The sequence below is a fragment of the Physella acuta genome, unplaced genomic scaffold (assembly GCF_028476545.2).
Source record: "Physella acuta isolate Inbredline_101_S28 unplaced genomic scaffold, ASM2847654v3 ptg000209l, whole genome shotgun sequence".
NCBI classification, from domain to species: domain Eukaryota; kingdom Metazoa; phylum Mollusca; class Gastropoda; family Physidae; genus Physella; species Physella acuta.
Genome location: NW_026731728.1, coordinates 24894 through 52649, shown reverse-complemented (window position 1 = coordinate 52649; position 27756 = coordinate 24894). Strand labels below are relative to the sequence as shown.

General features: G+C 41.7%; 1 protein-coding gene across 2 annotated transcripts; it reads right to left on the bottom strand.

Annotated features, from left to right (window-relative positions):
- Window positions 1-2583: 2583 nt before the first annotated feature.
- LOC131937402 (myotubularin-related protein 14) lies at window positions 2584-27106 on the bottom strand. 2 transcript variants are annotated; one of them, XM_059294799.1, is made up of 19 exons: window positions 26866-27106; window positions 23537-23593; window positions 22879-22973; window positions 22367-22475; window positions 21704-21779; window positions 21037-21064; window positions 17787-17930; window positions 15976-16049; window positions 15564-15634; window positions 14073-14150; window positions 10822-10885; window positions 9229-9391; window positions 8526-8562; window positions 7869-7933; window positions 7104-7210; window positions 6859-7009; window positions 5298-5516; window positions 5000-5086; window positions 2584-4715 (listed from the first exon to the last, which is right to left on the bottom strand). In XM_059294799.1, the coding sequence occupies exons 1-19, from the start codon at window positions 26968-26970 to the stop codon at window positions 4433-4435; spliced, it is 2013 nt and encodes a 670-aa protein (XP_059150782.1). In that variant the 5' UTR covers window positions 26971-27106; the 3' UTR covers window positions 2584-4432. The 2 variants fall into 2 exon arrangements, with proteins under 2 accessions (XP_059150782.1, XP_059150783.1); XM_059294800.1 differs by having other exon boundaries at window positions 17787-17903.
- Window positions 27107-27756: the final 650 nt, after the last annotated feature.

Here is a 27756-nt window from a genome sequence, read left to right as displayed (position 1 = left end):
TGTGAAAGTTGAAGACATCAAATGTCGTGTGAAAGTTGAGGGCATCAAATGTCGTATGGTCAAAGTTGAGGGCATCAAATGTCGTATGGTCAAAGTTGAGGACATCAAATGTCGTATGGTCAAAGTTGAAGACATCAAATGTCGTATGGTCAAAGTTGAGGACATCAAAATGTCGTATGGTCAAAGTTGAGGACATCAAATGTCGTATGGTCAAAGTTGAGGACATCAAATGTCGTATGGTCAAAGTTGAGGGCATCAAATGTCGTATGGTCAAAGTTGAGGACATCAAATGTCGTATGGTCATAGTTGAGGGCATCAAATGTCGTATGGTCATAGTTGAGGGCATCAAATGTCGTATGGTCAAAGTTAAGGGCATCAAATGTCGTGTGGTCAAAGTTGAGGACATCAAATGTCGTATGGTCAAAGTTGAAGACATCAAATGTCGTGTGAAAGTTGAGGGCATCAAATGTCGTGTGAAAGTTGAGGGCATCAAATGTCGTATGGTCAAAGTTGAGGGCATCAAATGTCGTGTGGTCAAAGTTGAGGGCATCAAATGTCGTATGGTCAAAGTAGAGGGCATCAAATGTTGTATGGTCAAAGTTGAAGACATCAAATGTCGTGTGAAAGTTGAAGACATCAAATGTCGTATGGTCAAAGTTGAGGGCATCAAATGTCGTATGGTCAAAGTTGAAGACATCAAATGTATGGTCAAAGTTGAGGGCATCAAATGTGTGAAAGTTGAGGGCATCAAATGTCGTGTGAAAGTTGAAGACATCAAATGTCGTGTGAAAGTTGAAGACATCAAATGTCGTGTGAAAGTTGAGGACATCAAATGTCGTATGGTCAAAGTTGAAGACATCAAATGTCGCATGGTCAAAGTTGAAGACATCAAATGTCGTGTGGTCAAAGTTGAGGGCATCAAATGTCGTGTGAAAGTTGAGGACTTCAAATGTCGCACACAGCAGAACATGCAGGACATCAAGGGGAGACAATGCCCAACTCGCACACAGGACATCAAGGGGAGACAATGCCCAAGTCGCACACAGGACATCAAGGGGAGACAATGCCCAAGTCGCACACAGCTGAACTCTGTAATTGACAGCTTGGTGGACGCTACTTCAGCAGTGACGTCTTGTCAATTAGGTTTTAATTACACAACAAGGTTAGCACTCGCTTGATGAGTTCACGTGGAGCAGTGCTGTTAGGGCCACCTGATGCTGTCACAGACAGGGCCATCTGGTGCTGTCAGGGCCATCTGGTGCTGTCACAGACAGGGCCTTCTGGTGCTGTCACAGACAGGGCCATCTGGTGTTGTCACAGACAGGGCCATCTGGTGTTGTCAGGGCCATCTGGTGCTGTTAGGGCTACCTGATGCTGTCACAGACAGGGCCATCTGGTGCTGTCACAGACAGGGCCATCTGGTGCTGTCACAGACAGGGCCATCTGGTGTTGTCAGGGCCATCTGGTGCTGTTAGGGCCACCTGATGCTGTCACAGACAGGGCCATCTGGTGCTGTCACAGACAGGGCCATCTGGTGCTGTCACAGACAGGGCCATCTGGTGTTGTCAGGGCCATCTGGTGCTGTTAGGGCCACCTGATGCTGTCACAGACAGGGCCATCTGGTGCTGTCACAGACAGGGCCATCTGGTGCTGTCACAGACAGGGCCATCTGGTGTTGTCAGGGCCATCTGGTGCTGTCACAGACAGGGCCTTCTGGTGCTGTCACAGACAGGGCCATCTGGTGCTGTCAGGGCCATCTGGTGCTGTCAGGGCCATCTGGTGCTATCAGGGCCATCTGGTGCTATCATAGACAGGGCCATCTGGTGCTATCACAGACAGGGCCATCTGGTGCTATCACAGACAGGGCCATCTGGTGCTGTCACAGACAGGGCCATCTGGTGCTGTCACAGACAGGGCCACCTGGTGCTGTCACAGACAGGGCCATCTGGTGCTGTCACAGACAGGGCCATCTGGTGCTGTCACAGACAGGGCCATCTGGTGCTGTCAGGGCCATCTGGTGCTGTCACAGACAGGGCCATCTGGTGCTGTCACAGACAGGGCCATCTGGTGCTGTCAGGGCCATCTGGTGCTATCATAGACAGGGCCCTCTGGTGCTGTCACAGACAGGGCCATCTGGTGCTGTCACAGACAGGGCCATCTGGTGTTGTCAGGGCCATCTGGTGCTGTCAGAGACAGGGCCATCTGGTGCTGTCACAGACAGGGCCATCTGGTGCTGTCACAGACAGGGCCATCTGGTGCTGTCACAGACAGGGCCATCTGGTGCTGTCACAGACAGGGCCATCTGGTGCTGTCAGGGCCATCTGGTGCTGTCACAGACAGGGCCATCTGGTGCTGTCACAGACAGGGCCATCTGGTGCTGTCAGGGCCATCTGGTGCTATCATAGACAGGGCCCTCTGGTGCTGTCACAGACAGGGCCATCTGGTGCTGTCACAGACAGGGCCATCTGGTGCTGTCACAGACAGGGCCATATGGTGCTGTCACAGACAGGGCCATCTGTAGACATTAGACTATGGTCAGTAGTTTTTCAATCCAACTTAGAAACTTTTAACAAAAGCAAAACGTACTGACAACTTGCTTTATTTATAAATGCATAAGGAATATTTTTAAAAATTTTCAACAGATCACAGCCATTAGTTGGTGCTTTGTAGTTGTCATAGTAACTGGAACTACACCCCCACTTCCCTTCAACACAAATACATATGGCACTGGACATTTTTATATAGAACACACAGGTCAATTAGTTCAAAGGTAAATACAGGTCAATTAGTCAAAGGTAAAAACAGGTCAATTAGTCAAAGGTAAAAACAGGTCAATTAGTTCAAAGGTAAAAACACAGGTCAATTAGGTAATTCAAAAACACAGGTCAATTAGGTAATTCAAGTGTTTGCTTCTATGTACAACAAAAACATCAGCTTGCAAATTCAAGGGCAGAAAGTTGGTCCACAGCAAAATATGATGGCTTGAACCAACCAGTGTTTGGTAATAACTAAAATGGTTGGCCTACAGCAACTAAAATGGTTGGCCTACAGCAACTAAAATGGTTGGCCTACAGCAACTAAAATGGTTGGCTTACAGCAACTAAAATGGTTGGCCTACAGCAACTAAAATGGTTGGCCTACACCAACTAAAATGGTTTGCCTACACCAACTAAAATGGTTGACCTACACCAACTAAAATGGTTGACCTACAGCAACTAAAATGGTTGGCCTACAGCAACTAAAATGGTTGGCCTACACCAATTAAAATGGTTGGCCTACACCAACTAAAATGGTTGACCTACAGCAACTAAAATGGTTGACCTACAGCAACTAAAATGGTTGGCCTACACCAACTAAAATGGTTGGCCTACACCAACTAAAATGGTTGGCCTACAGGGACTAAAATGGTTGGCCTACAATGGTTGTGACTAAAATGGTTGATCTACGGCTTGAATAAAAAAAAATTGTAATTAAAGTTTAAATTAAAGACATTAAATTAAAGTCATTAAATAAAACTGGTCATAGACTCTACTTCATACATTAGATAAAACATATCTAAGGGCTTTTGTTTCTCTTCAAAATGTTAGTACTACAGTCAGGGCATTTGTTAGTACTACAGTCAGGGCATATGTTAGTACTACAGTCAGGGCATATGTTAGTACTACAGTCAGGGCATATGCTAGTCACATCACATTGAAATAAAATTCATCTACTTGATTCTGTCAAACCTGTACCTGTACATTTAGCAGACAGTTTGTATGTGACCTCCCACACAGTTTGTATGTGACCTCCCACACAGTTTGTATGTGACCTCCCACACAGTTTGTATGTGACCTCCCACACAGTTTGTATGTGACCTCCCACACAGTTTGTATGTGACCTCCCACACAGTTTGTATGTGACCTCCCACACAGTTTGTATGTGACCTCCCACACAGTTTGTATGTGACCTCCCACATTAGTCCACACAAACCACATACACTTTACAATCAACAGGTCATTAAAACTCACAACTTCAGGTCTTTAGATCCAGTCCAACTATCCACACATTCATTAGGTCAGTCCAGTTTAAAACTCATTCTTAAAAAGTTTGACAAAATCATCCAACTTAAAATATAAATACATCACTAGCCAACAAATCATCCAACATAAAATGTGTCTGACACCACTAGATAAATCATCCAACATAAAATATGTGACATTACTTGCCAATGACTAGACTGTACAGATGACAAATTTTATCAACAATAATTTGAAAGTTCTAAAACAATTTCATAGCTTCATTATTTGACAGGAAAAATTGGAAATTATTTGTTATTCTAGAGATTTAAAGCTTTGAAAATAACTAAATATGAAAGTCAGTCAACTGTCCCTGAGGTCAGTCAACTGTCCCTGAGGTCAGTCAACTGTCCCTGTGGTTGTCCTTGTGTGGCCTAAAATCCAGTCCTTGTTGAGCCAGACAGCCCATGATGATGTGCTGCCCTCAAGGTCGAAGCTCCTTGACTGTTGGGGGCCCTGACTCCCTGATTGTTGGGGGCCCTGAGGCCCACCTGCTCCGCTATACGACCAAACAAGGAGCTGATGCCATTGCCTGAGGACTGTCTTAGGGGCTGGGAGTGGACAGCGCTGATATAGGCTGTATCAAAGAGCTGAGACACCATGTCCAGTCTCTTCCATCTTAGGCTGCTCACATTCATGGCCACAGCCTCTTGGCATCTGGGGACAGAATTGTGATGGCATGTGAAAATTGTTGTGTTGTGACAAGAATTGTGATGGCATGAGAAAATTGTCATGACAAGAATTGTGATGGCATGTGAAAATTGTTGTGTCGTGACAAGAATTGTGATGGCATGTGAAAATTGTCATGACAAGAATTGTGATGGCATGTGAAAATTGTCATGACAAGAATTGTGATGGCATGTGAAAATTGTCATGACAAGAATTGTGATGGCATGTGAAAATTGTCGTGTCATGACGTGCTGACATTTGCGATGACTTACGAGCTGATGTGACTGGCTCTGTCATTGCTACTGTCACTCTGTGATGTGTTGCCAGGTACGTTGTCACTACTGGAGATGATCTGCCAGCTGAGGATTGACACATCACTTGTATGACTGACAGACAGCACATACCTGACATACAACATCTGACTGACAAACAGCACATGACTGACATACAACATCTGACTGACAGACAGACGTGACCTAACAGACAGACATGACCTGACAGATGGACATGACCTGACAGATGGACGTGACCTGACAGATGGACGTGACCTGACAGATGGACATGACTGACCTGCCTATACTGTGTGTCAGGTTGACCTGCTCAGCCCTGTGTGGCACCAGCATGGGGCTGGTAGCTCTGGCCAGACTAGTGGACACAAAGTGGTTGGACTTGATGGACAGCGCCTGGCTGTCGCTGGATGGACGTCTGACATTGATGGGTGAGCTGCAGTGTGTTCTGGGTGAGGCTGACCTCAGGGGGGAGGCTGACCTCAGGGGGGACGCTGACCCCCTGTCAAGTCAATAGAAACATTTCATTAGACAGGAACTAGTTGTCAATAGAAACATTTCATTAGACAGGAACTAGTTGTCAATAGAAACATTTCATTAGACAGGAACTAGTTGTCAATAGAAACATTTCATTAGACAGGAACTAGTAGATACTTGAATCAAATAAATGCTGCTCTCACATCATAAAATAAGTATCAAAGTTTTAGAATAACAAAATTTTCAATGATTTCAAAAGGCAAAACAAGATTTGTAAAAAAAAAACTGATCAACTCATTTATTTTTACAGCTATAGCTATCATTGTAAGAGTTTTTATTTTCTATTGTTTGGGAACTTGTGACCTTTCTCTAGTGTAAATCTACAAGCTGTCCTACATGTTTCAATCTTCAAACAATATGTACTATAAATATATGAGACAGGTCCTATAGACAGATGACAGGTCCTATAGACATAGATGACAGGTCCTATAGACATAGATGACAGGTCCTATAAATATATGAGACAGGTCCTATGGACAGATGACAGGTCCTATAGACATAGATGACAGGTCCTATAGACATAGATGACAGGTCCTATAAATATATGAGACAGGTCCTATGGACAGATGACAGGTCCTATAGACATAGATGACAGGTCCTATAGACATAGATGACAGGTCCTATAAATATATGAGACAGGTCCTATGGACAGATGACAGTTCCTATGGACAGATGACAGGTCCTATAGACAGATGACAGGTCCTATAGACAGATGACAGGTCCTATAGACAGATGACAGGTCCTATAGACATAGATGACAGGTCCTATAGACATAGATGACAGGTCCTATAGACATAGATGACAGGTCCTATAAATATATGAGACAGGTCCTATGGACAGATGACAGGTCCTATAGACAGATGACAGGTCCTATAAATACGAGACAGGTCATATAAATATATGAGACAGGTCTTATAGACAGATGACAGGTCCTATGGACAGATGACAGGTCCTATGGACAGATGACAGGTCCTATGGACAGATGACAGGTCCTATAGACATAAATGACAGGTCCTATAGACATAAATGACAGGTCCTATAGACCGATGACAGGTCCTATAGACAGATGACAGGTCCTATACACAGATGACAGGTCCTATGGACAGACAACAGGTCCTATAGACAGATGACAGGTCCTATGGACAGATGACAGGTCCTATAGACATAAATGACAGGTCCTATAGACAGATGACAGGTCCTATAGACATAAATGACAGGTCCTATAGACAGATGAGAGGTCCTATAGACATAGATGACAGGTCCTATAGACAGGTGACAGGTCCTATAGACAAGTCCTTATGACTAACCTGGTAAGAGTGAACTTCCTGCTCCACTGGAACTCATCATCTGACTCGTCCTCCTCCTGGATGCCCAATGAGAAGTTGATCTGTTCATTGGCATCACTGCTGCTCATGCTACTCAGGCTGGTAGAGCTGCCCTTACCATAAGACATGCATTCTGTGGATACAGGCACAGTTAGGGGGGCGGGGCACTGGGTGGGGGACTTGGTGTGGGGGTAGGGGCTTGGGTGGGGGACACACAAGCAACCTACCAAGTAAAACTTCATGGAAACTGCTCTCTGAGTCAGCCCTGTGGTGGTTAGCTCCCCTGGCCTGGCCATCTAGAGGTGGTGATGACAGGTCATGTGACGATGGCGCGCTGAGGGAATCAAAACATTGCTAACACAGGATGAACCCCACCCCCCCATATGTCAAAACATTGCTGACACAGGTTAGGATGAACCCCACCCCCACATGTCAAAATATTGCTGACACAGGTTAGGATGAACCCCACCCCCACATGTCAAAACATTGCTGACACAGGATGAACCCCACCCCCATATGTCAAAACAGTGCTGACACAGGTTAGGATGAACCCCACCCCCACATGTCAAAATATTGCTGACACAGGTTAGGATGAACCCCACCCCCATATGTCAAAACAGTGCTGACACAGGTTAGGATGAACCCCACCCTCCAACTCTATAACTACATATTACCTTAATCCTAACCTTAAGACCAAGACAAAAATCCTGAGAATTAACCTCAAACTAAAATTAACCCAAAACCAAACCCAACTCTAGACATGATTTAAGCCTAACTCAGATCCTAACACTAACCCTAGCTCTAGCCCAAACCCTAGCCCAAACTCAAACCCGAGTTCTAACCCTAGCTGAACCTTAAGCTATGACCGGGGGGGGGGGGGGGGGGGGGGGGGGTAATGTCCTACTGGTTGAGGGGTCATTGACAGGGGGTAATTACTCTGGGGGGGGGTGGGCGTCCCAGGAGGGGTAAAGCCCAGTTCCCCTATGCCGTACCTTTTTAAAACAGCAAAGTCATCTGTTGAAATATCTTTCAAGACTTTAAAGCAGAAATATAGCACCTGAAAGTAGAGGTCATAGGTCAGATCAGGGTAGGTTGGGTTTAAGTCAATGTAGGTTGGGTTTAGGTCTGGGTAGGTTGGGTTTGGGTCAGGGTAGGTTGGGTTTGCGTCAGGGTAGGTTGGGTTTGCGTCAGGGTAGGTTGGGTTTGCGTCAGGGTGGGGTTTAGGTCATGGTTAGCAGTTTAGATCAGGACCAGAAAGATAAGGGGTCATCCATTTTTGGTATTGGGAATTTTTTACCTCCCCCGTGTGGACGTCATAAATGGATGACACATAAGACACAGACACTTACCCTAACCCCCGTCACTTAACTCCCCCTCCCCCATCACTTACCTCCCCCTCCACATCACTTACCTCCTCCTCCACATCACTTACCTCCCCCTCCACATCACTTACCTTCCCCTCCACATCACTTACCTCCCCCCGCCCCCATCACTTACCTCCCCCTGCACTTACCTCCCCCTCCACATCACTTACCTCCCCCCTCCCCCTGCACTTACCTCCCCCCCTCACCCTGCACTTACCTCCCCCCTCCCCCTGCACTCACCTCCCCCTCCCCCTGCACTTAGCTCCCCCCTCCCCCTGCACTTACCTCTTGATCATTGTTTAATCTGTCTGGGAGGTCATGCCTGAAACAAAGTCACAAAGTCACTACCTGTAGCAGGTTTTAGTTATGGAGTCACTACCTGTAGCAGGTTTTAGTTACGGAGTCACTACCAGTAGCAGGTTTTAGTTATGGAGTCACTACCTGTAGCAGGTTTTAGTTATAGAGTCACTACCTGTAGCAGGTTTTAGTTACGGAGTCACTACCAGTAGCAGGTTTTAGTTAAGGATTCACTACCTGTAGCAGGTTTTAGTTACGGATTCACTACCTGTAGCAGGTTTTAGTTACGGATTCACTACCTGTAGCAGGTTTTAGTTACGGAGTCACTACCTGTAGCAGGTTTTAGTCAGTCACAAAGTCACAACCTGTAGCAGGTTTTAGTCACAAAGTCACAACCTGTAGCAGGTTTTAGTCACGGAGTCACTACCTGTAGCAGGTTTAAGTCACGGAGTCACTACCTGTAGCAGGTTTAAGTCACAGTCACTACCTGTAACAGGTTTTTAGCCAAAGAGTCACTACCCGTAGCAGTTTTTAGTCACAAAGTCACTAACTGTAGCAGGTTTTAGTCACAGATACACTACCTGTAGCAGGTTTTAGTCATGGAGTCACTAGCTGTACCAGGTTTTTTGTCACGGAGTCACTACCTGTACCAGGTTTTTACTAACGGAGTCACTAGCTGTAGCAGACTCACCCAAACAGGTACCAGTCATAGCCTAAGGTCAGGTACAAAATCTCCAGTGCTGACAGGGACTTGTGTATGGCACCATCTGCCCACAGTGAGAGTCTGAGTAGGGAGATGAAGAGAGGGGTCCTGTCCCAGCCTGATATACAGTGGACCAGCAGGCCAGACTTTCCTGGGAGAACAGAGGGGGGGTCTTAAACATGTAGGCAAGACATGTAGGCAAGGCATGTAGGCAAGACATGTAGGCAAGACATGTAGGCAAGAGGCAAGACATGTAGGCAAGACATGTAGGCAAGAGGCAAGACATGTAGGCAAGAGGCAAGACATGTAGGCAAGACATGTAGGCAAGAGGCAAGACATGTAGGCAAGACATGTAGGCAAGAGGCAAGACATGTAGGCAAGACATGTAGGCAAGAGGCAAGACATGTAGGCAAGACATGTAGGCAAGAGGCAAGACATGTAGGCAAGACATGTAGGCAAGAGGCAAGACATATAGGCAAGAGGCAAGACATGTAGGCAAGAGGCAAGACATGTAGGCAAGACATGTAGGCAAGACATGTAGGCAAGAGGCAAGACATGTAGGCAAGAGGCAAGACATGTAGGCAAGAGGCAAGACATGTAGGCAAGAGGCAAGACATGTAGGCAAGACATGTAGGCAAGAGGCAAGACATGTAGGCAAGACATGTAGGCAAGAGGCAAGACATGTAGGCAAGAGGCAAGACATGTAGGCAAGAGGCAAGACATGTAGGCAAGAGGCAAGACATGTAGGCAAGAGGAAAGACATGTAGGCAAGAGGCAAGACATGTAGGCAAGAGGCAAGACATGTAGGCAAGAGGCAAGACATGTAGGCAAGAGGCAAGACATGTAGGCAAGAGGCAAGACATGTAGGCAAGAGGCAAGACATGTAGGCAAGAGGCAAGACATGTAGGCAAGAGGCAAGACATGTAGGCAAGAGGCAAGACATGTAGGCAAGAGGCAAGACATGTAGGCAAGAGGCAAGACATGTAGGCAAGAGGCAAGACATGTAGGCAAGAGGCAAGACATGTAGGCAAGAGGCAAGACATGTAGGCAAGAGGCAAGACATGTAGGCAAGAGGCAAGACATGTAGGCAAGAGGCAAGACATGTAGGCAAGAGGCAAGACATGTAGGCAAGAGGCAAGACATGTAGGCAAGAGGCAAGACATGTAGGCAAGAGGAAAGACATGTAGGCAAGAGGCAAGACATGTAGGCAAGAGGCAAGACATGTAGGCAAGAGGCAAGACATGTAGGCAAGAGGCAAGACATGTAGGCAAGAGGCAAGACATGTAGGCAAGAGGCAAGACATGTAGGCAAGAGGCAAGACATGTAGGCAAGAGGCAAGACATGTAGGCAAGTCATGTAGGCAAGTCATGTAGGCAAGACATCTAGGCAAGACGCAAGACATCTAGGCAAGACATGTAGGCAAAACATGTAGGCAAGACATGTAGGCAAGACATGTACGCAAGACATGTAGGCAAGACATGTAGGCAAGACATGTAGGCAAGACATGTAGGCAAGACATGTAGGCAAGACATGTAGGCAAGAGGCAAGACATCTCTGTAAGAGCCATTAGACAGTGCTCACCTTTCTTGATGTATTGCAACAAAAGCTTCATGTAGTTCTGTGTCAGCTCAACCAGGCTCCATTCCTGTGGAGGTAGGGGGGGGGGACAGGTAAACAATAGAGTAAACATTTAAATGTAACCTTTTTACTCATGGTAGAATGATCACAAACTGCATGGACACCTCATTCAACACACAACACCTCATTCAACACCTCATTCAACACACAACACCACTTTCAACACCTCATTCAACACACAACACCTCATTCAACACACAACACCTCATTCAACACACAACACCTCATTCAACACCTCATTCAACACACAACACCACATTCAACACCTCATTCAACACACAACACCACATTCAACACCTCATTCAACACACAACACCTCATTCAACACACAACACCTCATTCAACACACAACACCTCATTCAACACACAACACCTCATTCAACACACAACACCTCATTCAACACCTCATTCAGCACACAACACCTCATTCAACACACAACACCTCATTCAACACACAACACCTCATTCAACACACAACATCTCATTCAACACACAACACCTCATTCAACACCTCATTCAACACACAACACCACATTCAACACCTCATTCAACACACAACACCTCATTCAACACACCTCATTCAACACACAACATCTCATTCAACACACAACACCTCATTCAACACCTCATTCAACACACAACATCTCATTCAACACACAACACCTCATTCAACACACAACACCTCATTCAACACACAACACCTCATTCAACACACAACATCTCATTCAACACACAACACCTCATTCAACACACAACACCTCATTCAACACACAACACCTCATTCAACACACAACATCTCATTCAACACACAACACACACAACACCACATTCAACACCTCATTCAACACACAACACCTCATTCAACACCTCATTCAACACACAACACCTCATTCAACACCTCATTCAACACACAACACCTCATTCAACACCTCATTCAACACACAACACCACATTCAACACCTCATTCAACACACAACACCACATTCAACACCTCATTCAACACACAACACCTCATTCAACACACAACACCTCATTCAACACACAACACCTCATTCAACACACAACACCTCATTCAACACACAACACCTCATTCAACACACAACACCTCATTCAACACACAACACCTCATTCAACACCTCATTCAACACACAACACCTCATTCAACACCTCATTCAACACACAACACCTCATTCAACACACAACACCTCATTCAACACCTCATTCAACACACAACACCTCATTCAACACACAACACCACATTCAACACCTCATTCAACACACAACACCTCATTCAACACACAACACCTCATTCAACACACAACACCTCATTCAACACCTCATTCAACACACAACACCTCATTCAACACACAACACCTCATTCAACACACAACACCTCATTCAACACACAACACCTCATTCAACACCTCATTCAACACACAACATCTCATTCAACACACAACACCACATTCAACACCTCATTCAACACACAACACCTCATTCAACACCTCATTCAACTCACAACATCTCATTCAACACACAACATCTCATTCAACACACAACATCTCATTCAACACACAACACCACATTCAACACACAACACCACATTCAACACACAACACCTCATTCAACACCTCATTCAACACACAACACACAACACCTCATTCAACACCTCATTCAACACACAACACCACATTCAACACACAACACCTCATTCAACACACAACATCTCATTCAAGACACAACACCTCATTCAACACCTCATTCAACACACAACACCTCATTCAACACCTCATTCAACACACAACACCTCATTCAACACCTCATTCAACACACAACACCACATTCAACACACAACACCTCATTCAACACACAGCACCACATTCAACACCTCATTCAACACCTCATTCAACACACAACACCTCATTCAACACCTCATTCAACACACAACACCTCATTCAACACACAACACCTCATTCAACACACAACATCTCATTCAACACACAACACCTCATTCAACACCTCATTTAACACACAACACCTCATTCAACACACAACACCTCATTCAACACACAACATCTCATTCAACACCTCATTCAACACACAACACCTCATTCAACACACAACACCACATTCAACACCTCATTCAACACACAACACCTCATTTAACACCTCATTCAACACACAACACCTCATTCAACACACAACACCACATTCAACACACAACACCACATTCAACACACAACACCACATTCAACACCTCATTCAACACACAACACCTCATTCAACACACAACACCACATTCAACACCTCATTCAACACACAACACCTCATTTAACACCTCATTCAACACACAACACCTCATTCAACACACAACACCTCATTCAACACACAACACCACATTCAACACACAACACCACATTCAACACCTCATTCAACACACAACACCTCATTCAACACACAACACCACATTCAACACACAACACCTCACTTAACTGTATGCAGGTTAGTTAAATATGAACAGATGACACACCAGTACACACATGACACACCAGTACACACATGACACACCAGTACACAAATGACACACCAGTAACACTAGTACACAAATGACACACCAATACACGAATGACACACCAGTACACAAATGACACACCAGTACACACATGTACACACATGACACACCAGTACACACCAGTACACAGATGACACACCAGTACACACATGACACACCAGTACACACATGACACACCAGTACACACATGACACACCAGTACACACCAGTACACACCAGTACACACCAGTACACACATGACACACCAGTACACACCAGTACACACATGTACACACATGACACACCAGTACACACCAGTACACAGATGACACACCAGTACACACATGACACACCAGTACACACATGACACACCAGTACACACATGACACACCAGTACACACATGACACACCAGTACACACATGACACACCAGTACACACATGACACACCAGTACACACATGACACACCAGTACACACATGACACACCAGTACACACCAGTACACACCAGTACACACCAGTACACACATGACTAACCAGTACACACCAGTACACACATGTACACACATGACACACCAGTACACACCAGTACACAGATGACACACCAGTACACACATGACACACCAGTACACAGATGACACTTACCTTATATTTGGACCAGTCAACCTCGACATCATCCACCAGTGCAGAAGAGGGGAGGTCCAAGGAGGAATCATTCAAAGCCTAAAACAATCAAACTATAATACCACATCAGCTAGACAAAAGATCCCATATCCCACACCACATCAGCTAGACAAAAGATCCCATATCCCACACTACATCAGCTAGACAAAAGATCCCATATCCCACACCACATCAGCTAGACAAAAGATCCCATATCCCACACCACATCAGCTAGACAAAAGATCCCATATCCCACACTACATCAGCTAGACAAAAGATCCCATATCCCACACTACATCAGCTAGACAAAAGATCCCATATCCCACACTACATCAGCTAGACAAAAGATCCCATATCCCACACTACATCAGCTAGACAAAAGATCCCATATCCCACACTACATCAGCTAGACAAAAGATCCCATATCCCACACTACAGCTAGACAAAAGATCCCATATCCCACACTACAGCTAGACAAAAGATCCCATATCCCACACTACAGCTAGACAAAAGATCCCATATCCCACACTACAGCTAGACAAAAGATTCCATATCCCACACTACAGCTAGACAAAAGATCCCATATCCCACACTACATCAGCTAGACAAAAGATCCCATATCCCACACTACATCAGCTAGACAAAAGATCCCATATCCCACACTACAGCTAGACAAAAGATCCCATATCCCACACTACATCAGATAAGACAAAAGATCCCATATCCCACACTACAGCTAGACAAAAGATTCCATATCCCACACTACAGCTAGACAAAAGATCCCATATCCCACACTACAGCTAGACAAAAGATCCCATATCCCACACTACAGCTAGACAAAAGATTCCATATCCCACACTACAGCTAGACAAAAGATCCCATATCCCACACTACATCAGCTAGACAAAAGATCCCATATCCCACACTACATCAGCTAGACAAAAGATCCCATATCCCACACTACATCAGCTAGACAAAAGATCCCATATCCCACACTACAGCTAGACAAAAGATTCCATATCCCACACTACAGCTAGACAAAAGATCCCATATCCCACACTACAGCTAGACAAAAGATCCCATATCCCACACTACAGCTAGACAAAAGATTCCATATCCCACACCACATCAGCTAGACAAAAGATCCCATATCCCACACTACAGCTAGACAAAAGATCCCATATCCCACACTACAGCTAGACAAAAGATCCCATATCCCACACCACATCAGCTAGACAAAAGATCCCATATCCCACACTACAGCTAGGCAAAAGATCCCATATCCCACACTACATCAGATAAGACAAAAGATCCCATATCCCACACTACATCAGATAAGACAAAAGATCCCATATCCCACACTACAGCTAGGCAAAAGATCCCATATCCCACACTACAGCTAGGCAAAAGATCCCATATCCCACACTACAGCTAGGCAAAAGATCCCATATCCCACACAGCTAGAGATCCTACCTGGCTCCAGTCGTACATGATGTTTTCCCCCATGTAGGAGCTGTCTTTCCACTCCTTGAAGAACTCACAGCCTAAAAACAGAGACAGGAGGGGGGAGGCATGGTGTTATGGAAGAAGCATGGCAATTAGAAATAATGGATAATACAGCTGAATTATAACGAGCTGAATTATACAAGATGAATTGTAACAAGCTGTACTGTAACGAGCTGAATTGTAACTAGCTGAATTGTAACTAGCTGAATATGTAACTCATGACAAGAACAAAAAGTTAAAAGAAAAGATTTAGAAGAAAAAAAAATTATTTGGGAAACAAAAGCATAAATGTTTAACTAGATATGCTAGCTGACCCACACACCCACCTGTTTATGCTAATAATAATAATAATGATAATAATTGAATAAATAAAACCTACCTGGATAGGGCATGCCAAGAATAGAGAAATCAGAATATCTATTTTCTTTATCTACTTTTTCTGATGATGACACCCTAAACAAATGACAGAATCTTTATTAGTGATGTATGTTGAAGGATTGATGTTGCCTGTTTGTGTCTGTCTTGTGTGCTGGTGTCTGTCTTGTGTCTTGGTGTCTGTCTTGTGTGTTGGTGTCTGTCTTGTGTGCTGGTGTCTGTCTTGTGTGCTGGTGTCTGTCTTGTGTGTTGGTGTCTGTCTTAGTGTCTGTCTTGTGTGTTGGTGTCTGTCTTGTGTGTTGGTGTCTGTCTTGTGTGTTGGTGTCTGTCTTGTGTGTTGGTGTCTGTCTTGTGTGTTGGTGTCTGTCTTGTGTGTTGGTGTCTGTCTTGTGTGTTGGTGTCTGTCTTGTGTGTTGGTGTCTGTCTTGTGTGTTGGTGTCTGTCTTGTGTGTTGGTGTCTGTCTTAGTGTCTGTCTTGTGTCTTGGTGTCTGTCTTGTGTCTTGGTGTCTGTCTTGTGTCTTGGTGTCTGTCTTGTGTGTTGGTGTCTGTCTTGTGTGTTGGTGTCTGTCTTGTGTGTCTGTCTTGTGTCTTGGTGTCTGTCTTGTGTGTTGGTGTCTGTCTTGTGTGTTGGTGTGTGTCTTGTGTGTTGGTGTCTGCCTTGTGTGCTGGTGTGTGTCTTGTGTGCTGGTGTGTGTCTTGTGTGCTGGTGTCTGTCTTGTGTGTTGGTGTCTGTCTTGTGTGTTGGTGTCTGTCTTGTGTGTTGGTGTCTGTCTTGTGTGTTGGTGTCTGTCTTGTGTGTTGGTGTCTGTCTTGTGTGTTGGTGTCTGTCTTGTGTGTTGGTGTCTGTCTTGTGTGTTGGTGCCTGTCTTGTGTGTCTGTCTTGTGTGTCTGTCTTGTGTGTTGGTGCCTGTCTTGTGTGTTGGTGCCTGTCTTGTGTGTTGGTGTCTGTCTTGTGTGTTGGTGTCTGTCTTAGTGTCTGTCTTGTGTGTTGGTGTCTGTCTTGTGTGTTGGTGTCTGTCTTGTGTGTTGGTGTCTGACTGTCTTGTGTGTTGGTGGCTGTCTTGTGTGTTGGTGTCTGTCTTGTGTGTTGGTGTCTGTCTTGTGTGTTGGTGTCTGTCTTGTGTGTTGGTGTCTGTCTTGTGTGTTGGTGTCTGTCTTGTGTGTTGGTGTCTGTCTTGTGTGTTGGTGTCTGTCTTGTGTGTCTGTCTTGTGTGTTGGTGTCTGTCTTGTGTGTTGGTGTCTGTCTTGTGTGTTGGTGTCTGTCTTGTGTGTTGGTGTCTGTCTTGTGTGTTGGTGTCTGTCTTGTGTGTTGGTGTCTGTCTTGTGTGTTGGTGTCTGTCTTGTGTGTCTGTCTTGTGTGTTGGTGTCTGTCTTGTGTGTTGGTGTCTGTCTTGTGTGTTGGTGTCTGTCTTGTGTGTCTGTCTTGTGTGTTGGTGTCTGTCTTGTGTGTTGGTGCCTGTCTTGTGTGTTGGTGTCTGCCTTGTGTGCTGGTGTGTGTCTTGTGTGCTGGTGTGTGTCTTGTGTGTCTGTCTTGTGTGTTGGTGTCTGTCTTGTGTGTTGGTGTCTGTCTTGTGTGTTGGTGTCTGACTGTCTTGTGTGTTGGTGGCTGTCTTGTGTGTTGGTGTCTGTCTTGTGTGTTGGTGCCTGTCTTGTGTGTTGGTGTCTGTCTTGTGTGTTGGTGTCTGTCTTGTGTGTTGGTGCCTGTCTTGTGTGTTGGTGTCTGTCTTGTGTGTTGGTGCCTGTCTTGTGTGTTGGTGTCTGCCTTGTGTGCTGGTGTCTGTCTTGTGTGTTGGTGTCTGTCTTGCCCTACTTACGGCATCCCAAACTTTGTTTTTTTCTTCTCCACCATCAGATCACAGATGTAGCCAACATCAAAAAATTTCAGGAGGTGAATGTCGTGCCCCCGGAACTTGTCAAACATGTCTGTCTTCCTGCGGAAAAAGTAACGGATGGAAAAACTTGAAAGGTTGGGCAGTCAAACTGCTGAGCTTAGTAAGAGAGTTGAGTTGATCTCATCTAAACCACACCACAAATATCACAGAGCATAAGCTTTGTCACGGGCATAAGCCACACACCACAGGGCATAAGTGACACACCACAGGGCATAAGCCACACACCACAGGGCATAAGCCACACACCACAGGGCACAAGCCACACACCACAGGGCATAAGCCACACACCACAGGGCACAAGCCACACACCACAGGGCATAAGCCACACACCACAGGGCATAAGCCACACACCACAGGGCATAAGCCACACACCACAGGGCACAAGCCACACACCACAGGGCATGAGCCACACACCACAGGGCACAAGCCACACACCACAGGGCACAAGCCCCACAGGGCATAAGCCACACACCACAGGGCACAAGCCACACACCACAGGGCATGAGCCACACACCACAAAGTATCATGAGCATGGAACTGATGTGTCAAGAAGATAGAAATGAACCAATCAGATGAAGCAGTTTAGATGAGACACCAACTTACACAGAAGAAGATGATGCTAGTCCTAATTACATTTCTCTCAGCTCAAATAGAACCAAGATTCTGACAAAATGTACATTTATGGAGGCTAGGGTTAAGGTTCTATTTAAGTTACCAGACATTAATACATAAAACTACATTCAACAATTAACACAGCCAGCAGGTGACCTCTGACCTGATAACACAGCCAGCAGGTGACCTCTGACCCCTGACCTGATGTAAACAGTGCATGCAAGTGGGGGTCTTTAATTTTCTTTTAGAAGAGAGAGTGGGTGGGAGGTGCTTATTTGATGGTAAGAGTTTTTGCTTATATGATGGTAAGAGTTTTTGCTTATTTGATGGTAAGAGTTTGTGCTTATTTGATGGTAAGAGTTTTTGCTTATTTGATGGTAAGAGTTTTTGCTTATTTGATGGTAAGAGTTTTTGCTTATTTGATGGTAAGAGTTTTTGCTTATTTGATGGTAAGAGTTTTTGCTTATTTGATGGTAAGAGTTTTTGCTTATTTGATGGTAAGAGTTTTTGCTTATTTGATGGCAAGAGTTTTTGCTTATTTGATGGTAAGAGTTTTTGCTTATTTGATGGTAAGAGTTTTTGCTTATATGATGGTAAGAGTTTTTGCTTATTTGATGGTAAGAGTTTTTGCTTATTTGATGGTAAGAGTTTTTGCTTATTTGATGGTAAGAGTTTTTGCTAAGAGTTTTTGCTTATTTGATGGTAAGAGTTTTTGCTTATTTGATGGTAAAAGTTTTTGCTTATTTGATGGTAAGAGTTTGTGCTTATTTGATGGTAAGAGTTTTTGCTTATTTGATGGTAAGAGTTTGTGCTTATTTGATGGTAAGAGTTTTTGCTTATTTGATGGTAAGAGTTTTTGCTTATTTGATGGTAAGAGTTTTTGCTTATTTGATGGTAAGAGTTTTTGCTTATTTGATGGTAAGAGTTTTTGCTTATTTGATGGTAAGAGTTTTTGCTTATTTGATGGTAAGAGTTTGTGCTTATTTGATGGTAAGAGTTTGTGCTTATTTGATGGTAAGAGTTTTTGCTTATTTGATGGTAAGAGTTTTTGCTTATTTGATGGTAAGAGTTTTTGCTTATTTGATGGTAAGAGTTTGTGCTTATTTGATGGTAAGAGTTTTTGCTTATTTGATGGTAAGAGTTTTTGCTTATTTGATGGTAAGAGTTTTTGCTTATTTGATGGTTAGAGTTTTTGCTTATTTGATGGTAAGAGTTTTTGCTTATTTGATGGCAAGAGTTTTTGCTTATTTGATGGTAAGAGTTTTTGCTTATTTGATGGTAAGAGTTTTTGCTTATATGATGGTAAGAGTTTTTGCTTATTTGATGGTAAGAGTTTTTGCTTATTTGATGGTAAGAGTTTTTGCTTATTTGATGGTAAGAGTTTTTGCTTATTTGATGGTAGGGTTTTTGCTTATTTGATGGTAAGAGTTTTTGCTTATTTGATGGTAAAAGTTTTTGCTTATTTGATGGTAAGAGTTTGTGCTTATTTGATGGTAAGAGTTTTTGCTTATTTGATGGTAAGAGTTTGTGCTTATTTGATGGTAAGAGTTTTTGCTTATTTGATGGTAAGAGTTTTTGCTTATTTGATGGTAAGAGTTTTTGCTTATTTGATGGTAAGAGTTTTTGCTTATTTGATGGTAAAAGTTTTTGCTTATTTGATGGTAAGAGTTTGTGCTTATTTGATGGTAAGAGTTTTTGCTTATTTGATGGTAAGAGTTTGTGCTTATTTGATGGTAAGAGTTTTTGCTTATTTGATGGTAAGAGTTTTTGCTTATTTGATGGTAAGAGTTTTTGCTTATTTGATGGTAAAAGTTTTTGCTTATTTGATGGTAAGAGTTTTTGCTTATTTGATGGTAAGAGTTTTTGCTTATTTGATGGTAAGAGTTTGTGCTTATTTGATGGTAAGAGTTTTTGCTTATTTGATGGTAAGAGTTTTTGCTTATTTGATGGTAAGAGTTTTTGCTTATTTGATGGTAAGAGTTTGTGCTTATTTGATGGTAAGAGTTTTTGCTTATTTGATGGTAAGAGTTTTTGCTTATTTGATGGTAAGAGTTTTTGCTTATTTGATGGTTAGAGTTTTTGCTTATTTGATGGTAAGAGTTTTTGCTTATTTGATGGTAAGAGTTTTTGCTTATTTGATGGTAAGAGTTTTTGCTTATTTGATGGTAAGAGTTTTTGCTTATATGATGGTAAGAGTTTTTGCTTATTTGATGGTAAGAGTTTTTGCTTATTTGATGGTAAGAGTTTTTGCTTATTTGATGGTAAGAGTTTTTGCTTATATGATGGTAAGAGTTTTTGCTTATTTGATGGTAAGAGTTTTTGCTTATTTGATGGTAAGAGTTTTTGCTTATTTGATGGTAAAAGTTTTTGCTTATTTGATGGTAAGAGTTTTTGCTTATTTGATGGTAAGAGTTTTTGCTTATTTGATGGTAAGAGTTTGTGCTTATTTGATGGTAAGAGTTTTTGCTTATTTGATGGTAAGAGTTTGTGCTTATTTGATGGTAAGAGTTTTTGCTTATTTGATGGTAAGAGTTTTTGCTTATTTGCTGCAGCTTCTTACCCCACATCCTCGCCACTTTCGTTCTGATCTGTAAGAAAAAACAAAGTATGATGACAAGACAATTCTTAAACATATCTCAGTGTACAGTAATGTTACATACATAAACAAGGAGATACAAGGTGACAAACTAATACACAGAAGGTCACATGGTGAGACAAACATGGTGAGACAAACAAACATAGTGAGACAAACAAACATGGTGAGAAACATGGTAAGACAAACATGGTAAGACAAACATGGTGAGACAAACATGGTGAGACAAACATGGGGAGACAAACATGGTGAGACAAACATGGTGAGACAAACATGGTGAGACAAACATGGTGAGACAAACAAACATGGTGAGACAAACATGGTGAGACAAACAAACATGGTGAGACAAACAAACATGGTGAGACAAACATGGTGAGACAAACATGGTGAGACAAACAAACATGGTGAGACAAACATGGTGAGACAAACATGGTGAGACAAACAAACATGGTGAGACAAACAAACATGGTGAGACAAACAAACATGGAGAGACAAAACAAACATGGTGAGACAAACATGGTGAGACAAACAAACACATGGTGAGACAAACAAACATGGTGAGACAAACAAACACATGGTGAGACAAACAAACACATGGTGAGACAAACATGGTGAGACAAACATGGTGACTTACTGGACATGAGATAGTCTGTGGTTGACCTGCCAAACATCTCAGGACCACCAGACAACGTGGCAGAGCGACAAATATGCTGGGGTGGGAAGTTGATCAATTTTAAAATGTTAGCGACAAATATGCTGGGGTGGGAAGTTGATCAATTTTAAAATGTTAGCGACAAATATGCTGGGGTGGGAAGTTGATCAATTTTAAAATGTTAGCGACAAATATGCTGGAGTTGGAAGTTGATCAATTTTAAAATGTTAGCGACAAATATGCTGGGGTGGGAAGTTGATCAATTTTAAAATGTTAGCGACAAATATGCTGGGGTGGGAAGTTGATCAATTTTAAAATGTTAGCGACAAATATGCTGGAGTTGGAAGTTGATCAATTTTAAAATGTTAGCGACAAATATGCTGGAGTTGGAAGTTGATCAATTTTAAAATGTTAGCAGCAAATATGCTGGGGTGGGAAGTTGATCAATTTTAAAATGTTAGCGACAAATATGCTGGAGTTGGAAGTTGATCAATTTTAAAATGTTAGCGACAAATATGCTGGGGTGAGAAGTTGATCAATTTTAAAAATCGTAAACAGTTTTATATAATTTGAGACAGACTAAAGATATGTTGATAAAATCTGTGTACAATTTGAGAGAGAAAAAAGAGAAACAACATTTGTTACCTTTCCCTGAAAGAAAATAACAGGTACGACAAAGCGAGAGCGACATCGTGCACACCTGGCATTCCTCATCTTCTGCAGGATGTTTGCAGCATAATATTTGCTTTCAACTCTGTCAAAAATGTCGGGGAAAAACATGTAAATAAAAAATGTATAAAACCTAAAATAATCTTTTCAACTATGTACTATGGAGGAATCTTCTAGCAGTAGAGAGCTGGACTACTAACCAGTAAGTCTCGAGTTTGAATCCGGGTTCAAGTCACAAGACCGTCCCTGAGTCCACCCAACTGTGATGGGTACCTAACTCTTGTTAGGGAGAGTAAAGGCGGCTGGACATGGTGCTGACCACACTATCTCTTCATATGCTGAAGTCACAGAAACAAGTGAACTCTACTTCACTTGCCCTATAGACCGTCAACATTGAAAAGGGAACTTTACTTTTTACTTTAGTATAGAGGACAGGAACTTTTTTTGCCAAGTAATAAAACAAAATGCACCAGGAAATCAATTCTTACAACTCCGTGCTGGACTGCGTATCTCTCTCAAATTCAATGATGACCAGCTTCATTGGGTAGTGTCCACAGAGCTCTCCATTTAAATTAGGCACAATCTATAAAGAGAGAATTTAAATTAGGTACAATCTATAAAGAGAGAATTTAAATTAGGTACAATCTATAAAGAGAGAATTTAAATTAGGTACAATCTATAAAGAGAGAATTTAAATTAGGTACAATCTATAAAGAGAGAATTTAAATTAGGTACAATCTATAAAGAGAGAATTTAAATTAGGTACAATCTATAAAGAGAGAATTTAAATTAGGTACAATCTATAAAGAGAGAATTTAAATTAGGTACAATCTATAAAGAGAGAATTTAAATTAGGTACAATCTATAAAGAGAGAATTTAAATTAGGTACAATCTATAAAGAGAGAATTTAAATTAGGTACAATCTATAAAGAGAGAATTTAAATTAGGTACAATCTATAAAGAGAGAATTTAAATTAGGTACAATCTATAAAGAGAGAATTTAAATTAGGTACAATCTATAAGAAAGAGGAGTTAGTTAGGTACAGAACTTGAACACTTGAAAGTTGATCAGCAGTAGAGTTTGAAGTCTTCACAGTTGAGTAATCAATACTAAGCTATTTAACAAAATTTGAAAAACAATTTACTGTGAATTTATAGTCTTTGGAAAACAGAAGAATACACTTCTCCATAATTGTTTCACCCTGTAATGAACAAAAAAATGTATGTAAATGTATGTTGTATGTAGAGTATTAACATGTGTATTTAAGGATTGCTTTGATTCTAGTATCACATTCAGCCAGCAAGACATATGCTTTTTAAAAAGGCCAAGGCTATTCCCAGCCGGTTGGGAATAGCCGTATTGGGTCTATTCCCAGCCGACTGTTAATAGCCCCAGTACGGCTCTTCTCAGTCTGCTGTCAATTCATGCTAAATAAGACTGGGAATAATATCTTACCATAATAAAAGCATTTACTGTGACTAAGGAGTGAGGTATAGATTAAGAGAGCCATGCTATTTTTTTATTGTCATATTTTCATTAAAAAAATATTATGGTTTAAGTTTAGCATTTAGGCTTGTATCTGCTATGTCGGTCGTAGATGAACTGATCAATTATCATTTTGCACTCTAATTAAATCTATAATAATACTAGTCAAATTAATAGATCTAGTCATTTTAAAATAAATAATATTAATAATGCATCAGTTTAGTTTGTAGTTCACACTGCTATTCAACTGTCAATTACCATTTAAAATTTGATAGAAATAGAACAAATATCAGGCGAATTAGGATGTCCTTTTTAAATCAACTATAATTCAGTTTCCATCACGCTTCTCCCAAGATGTGTTTGCTCTTAGCAAAAATCTAAGGGACAGGTCTCTCTTTTTTGCAGGTATGACATTAATTACGTAACAAATGATTTAAAAATTAAACGTAATCCTGTCATGAACAACGGGAAAAATTTTGATAACTAAGTGTCAAAAAACAAGGACTCTGAGGGGTTCGAACCCGCACCTTCCAGCTCAGCCGCCACTTACATTTCTACTCAACCACCCGACTTTATGCTTTACATCAGGGGTCTCCAAACTTTTCAGTCCGAGGGCCGCATTAACTATCAAATTTCAGTTCGGGGGCCAGTTTCTTCCAGACATGTCGTGATTTTTCTGGGCAAAGTTCCTCAGCCATCACCAACAAACGTTTTCTCCGTGGACAAAAAGATCTCCGCGGGCCGGATGCGAGTGCCTCGCGGGCCGCAGTTTGGAGACCCCTGCTTTACATGATGTTTTTAACATTAAATATATCAAAAAACGGTCACAACTGTGAATAACCCTAATATAGCTATTCCCAGTCAACTGGAAATCAACACCGAGGTATTGACTATTGACCTTAAATGACGTTGCGGCATGCGGGTATACTTATTTCCCCGTGAAAAATCAAGGTAGTATGTATTAAGGTCACACAGTGTCTTGTCACGATGTAGACTAATTGAGTAAAAGTGGGACATCTCGCAATGTATACCGACCTAAAGTTTGTATATGCACAGAGTGACCCCTCAAAAGGCGGTTTATTTTTTTTTCTCACACAGATTAGAAAGTGTCAGCAGGCAAGGACCGGACGACAATGCTTAGAATTTTGAATATCTAGATATAGATTTTAAAAATATAGTCTTAAGTCTAAAATTATATTCTATAGAGACAGGATTTTTCTCCCGATGACAAGAAAACAAGTGCGGCTGGTCATAGGCTGTTGAGATTTTTTAATATAGAGATCTGTATTAGGCCTATTCATAAAAAATCAAAACTCGATTTTAAAAAAAGAACAACACACAATGTTCGTGATATGATATATCAGCCTCTTTAGTTTATAACTAAAAAAACATGAAACACATTTTATCGCAAACTGTGTCTTGCTGTTTACCCGTGATTCCACAGGTATGTCTGGTCATTTCGCTTTTGAGTCTCGCAATTTCCTAACAGCCAGGAATAGACACTTCATTTTTAAAAAATGGCAAATATTTTGAGATGAGCCTTTTAACAACCGGTTGGCTATGTTTCATTGAGCTGAATACAGAGATAGTATAAATTTCCTAGAACTAGATCTTGAATCTATATTAATAGTTCCGCTGTCTGTGTATCTATCTATCTGACAAGAACACTATAGAGAAAACATAAGCAAAGTAAAAACATGCATAGTAATTCGAAAAACGAAACGTGATGTCACATGGAGCATATAGTAAAAAATAGTCTAAAGCCGGAGAGTGCACACAGTAATATGACGTCATTGATTCTCGAGTAAACATTGAATTAAAAAGCCAATTTTTGTCTAATCTTAAGTGGTTTGCATGAAGAGTTTCTTTCATGCAATTCTTTGGGTAAGGGGCAGAGCCCCCCCCCCCTTCTTAAGAACGTTTATGCAGCCCCACCCCCTCAAAAGAAATGACGTCATCAATACTCTATAATAAAAACACTGACATTATGGCCTAATTAATGTGTCTAATCTTTAAAGTGTTTTACGTGAAGTTTCTTTCATGCACCTCATCGGGTAGGGGCGAAGCCCCACCCCCTGGTAGAGTGTCTATGCCGATCCCCCTCGCCCCCTCAAAGAAATGACGTCATTGATACTCCATAATAAAATACTGACATTAGGGCCTAAATTATATATCTAATGCTATAAGTGTTTTGCATGAAGAGTTTCTCTTCTGGTATGGTCAAAGCCCCTTTACCCCCCCCCCCCCCCACCCCAAAAAAAAGGCATAATATAATTTATATAGAAAATATATACTTTTACCAGTCTCGTCCTCCCCCGACCCGTCAAAATTTATTCGCCCCTGCGAAAATTCAAGTGCCCCACCCCCGAAAAAAAAAGGCTTAAACGAACACGGTCTGGGTGAGTAAAATTTATCGGTCGAAAATAGGAAACAGGTCTATATTATAGAAGTAGGCTCAACCTTTAGTTTGTATGTGCTACAAATGCGACCAGTGTCAGGTGCAAGGTTTAGGCCTTAGGGGTATGACTTCGACCATGTTCAGTATCAATATGCAGTAACTATTAACTTTGCGTAGATCAAGCTTAATTCCAGTTATAATGCTGATTCTGATCAGAAATCCGTTTTCAATTACATTTTTCGTTTCCGGTTAAAATTAAAGTTGAGGTGGTGATTTTGTTTTAGTTTCGATTTAGAGGAAGACAACACTTACACTATTATCAACCTAGCGCTCATTGTGTCAATCATTGAATTGTATCTTTCCCTCAACTCAACGGGCCATTTAGAAATTAGATCTCGTCTAGTGACATCTAGACAGATTTGCAAAACTGGACAGGGAGATCCCTGTTCCACCTAATAAAATTCTTGACATGAATTTAGAATAGTATTTTTTTAATTCTTGACATGAAGTAGTCCTAAATCTAGATCTAGACTAAATCTAGATCTAGATCTTCTAGAATACTACACACTTACACAAGTTCACGTACGTACCTTGATGTCGGCATTTTTTACTCGGTGACTAGTTTTAACAAAATGGTTAAGAAGTTTAGTAATGTCATCTTTGTCAATTACTTGGTCTAGAAATTCAGTTTCCATTTTTCATAGCTTAAATAATTTACAAGAAAATGTACTCATAGATAGATAATCTAGATCTAGATTTATACCTAGAATCTAAATTCTAAATACACGGGATTTTTCGAGTGAGTTCTCTTCATAGTTGTTTTGATTTTGTATCAAGTGTTATCTGCCCTGCTATTTTAAAATAGTTAATCGGAAACAGTGTAGGTCAAATTTAAAAAAAAAAAAAAGATTGTAGGCCCCTATAAGGCCTAATTACTATTAGTTAGGCCTAGATAAAGCTTAACATAATAATACGAATATTTCTTTATTCCTAAAAACGTATTAACAGAGTTGGGCTAAGGTTTGTATTTTATTTGCTTAGTCTGTGATATTTTTTGTAAAACTTTTTAGCTCCCCTAGAATCACAATACTAGTAGTAGTAGGCCTATACAAGTGCTTCCCCGGAGAAACAAGTAATTAAAAAAAGTCTAGTGACAATTTTAGCGCAATTTCCTTATGTTATCTAAAAATAGCTCTGTCGTAGCGTAAATCAAGAGCAGGGTTAGTAAAACCATTGGTTAGTTATTAAAACGTTTTTTATTTTTATTTTTTTCAGTATTTTACATGTTTTATTTACAATAGAGTAACATGACTAAAAACCATTGCGCGCCTAGCTACCGAACGTGATGGCGCAGCTATTGAACGCGATGACGCGTGTGGTGTGGTTGCATAAAATGCCTACTAATTCGGTCCAAATTTTAATTAATTCAAAAAACTTTTTGTGACCAAACGAAAGGATATTTTTGAAAACTTTCTTCGGCA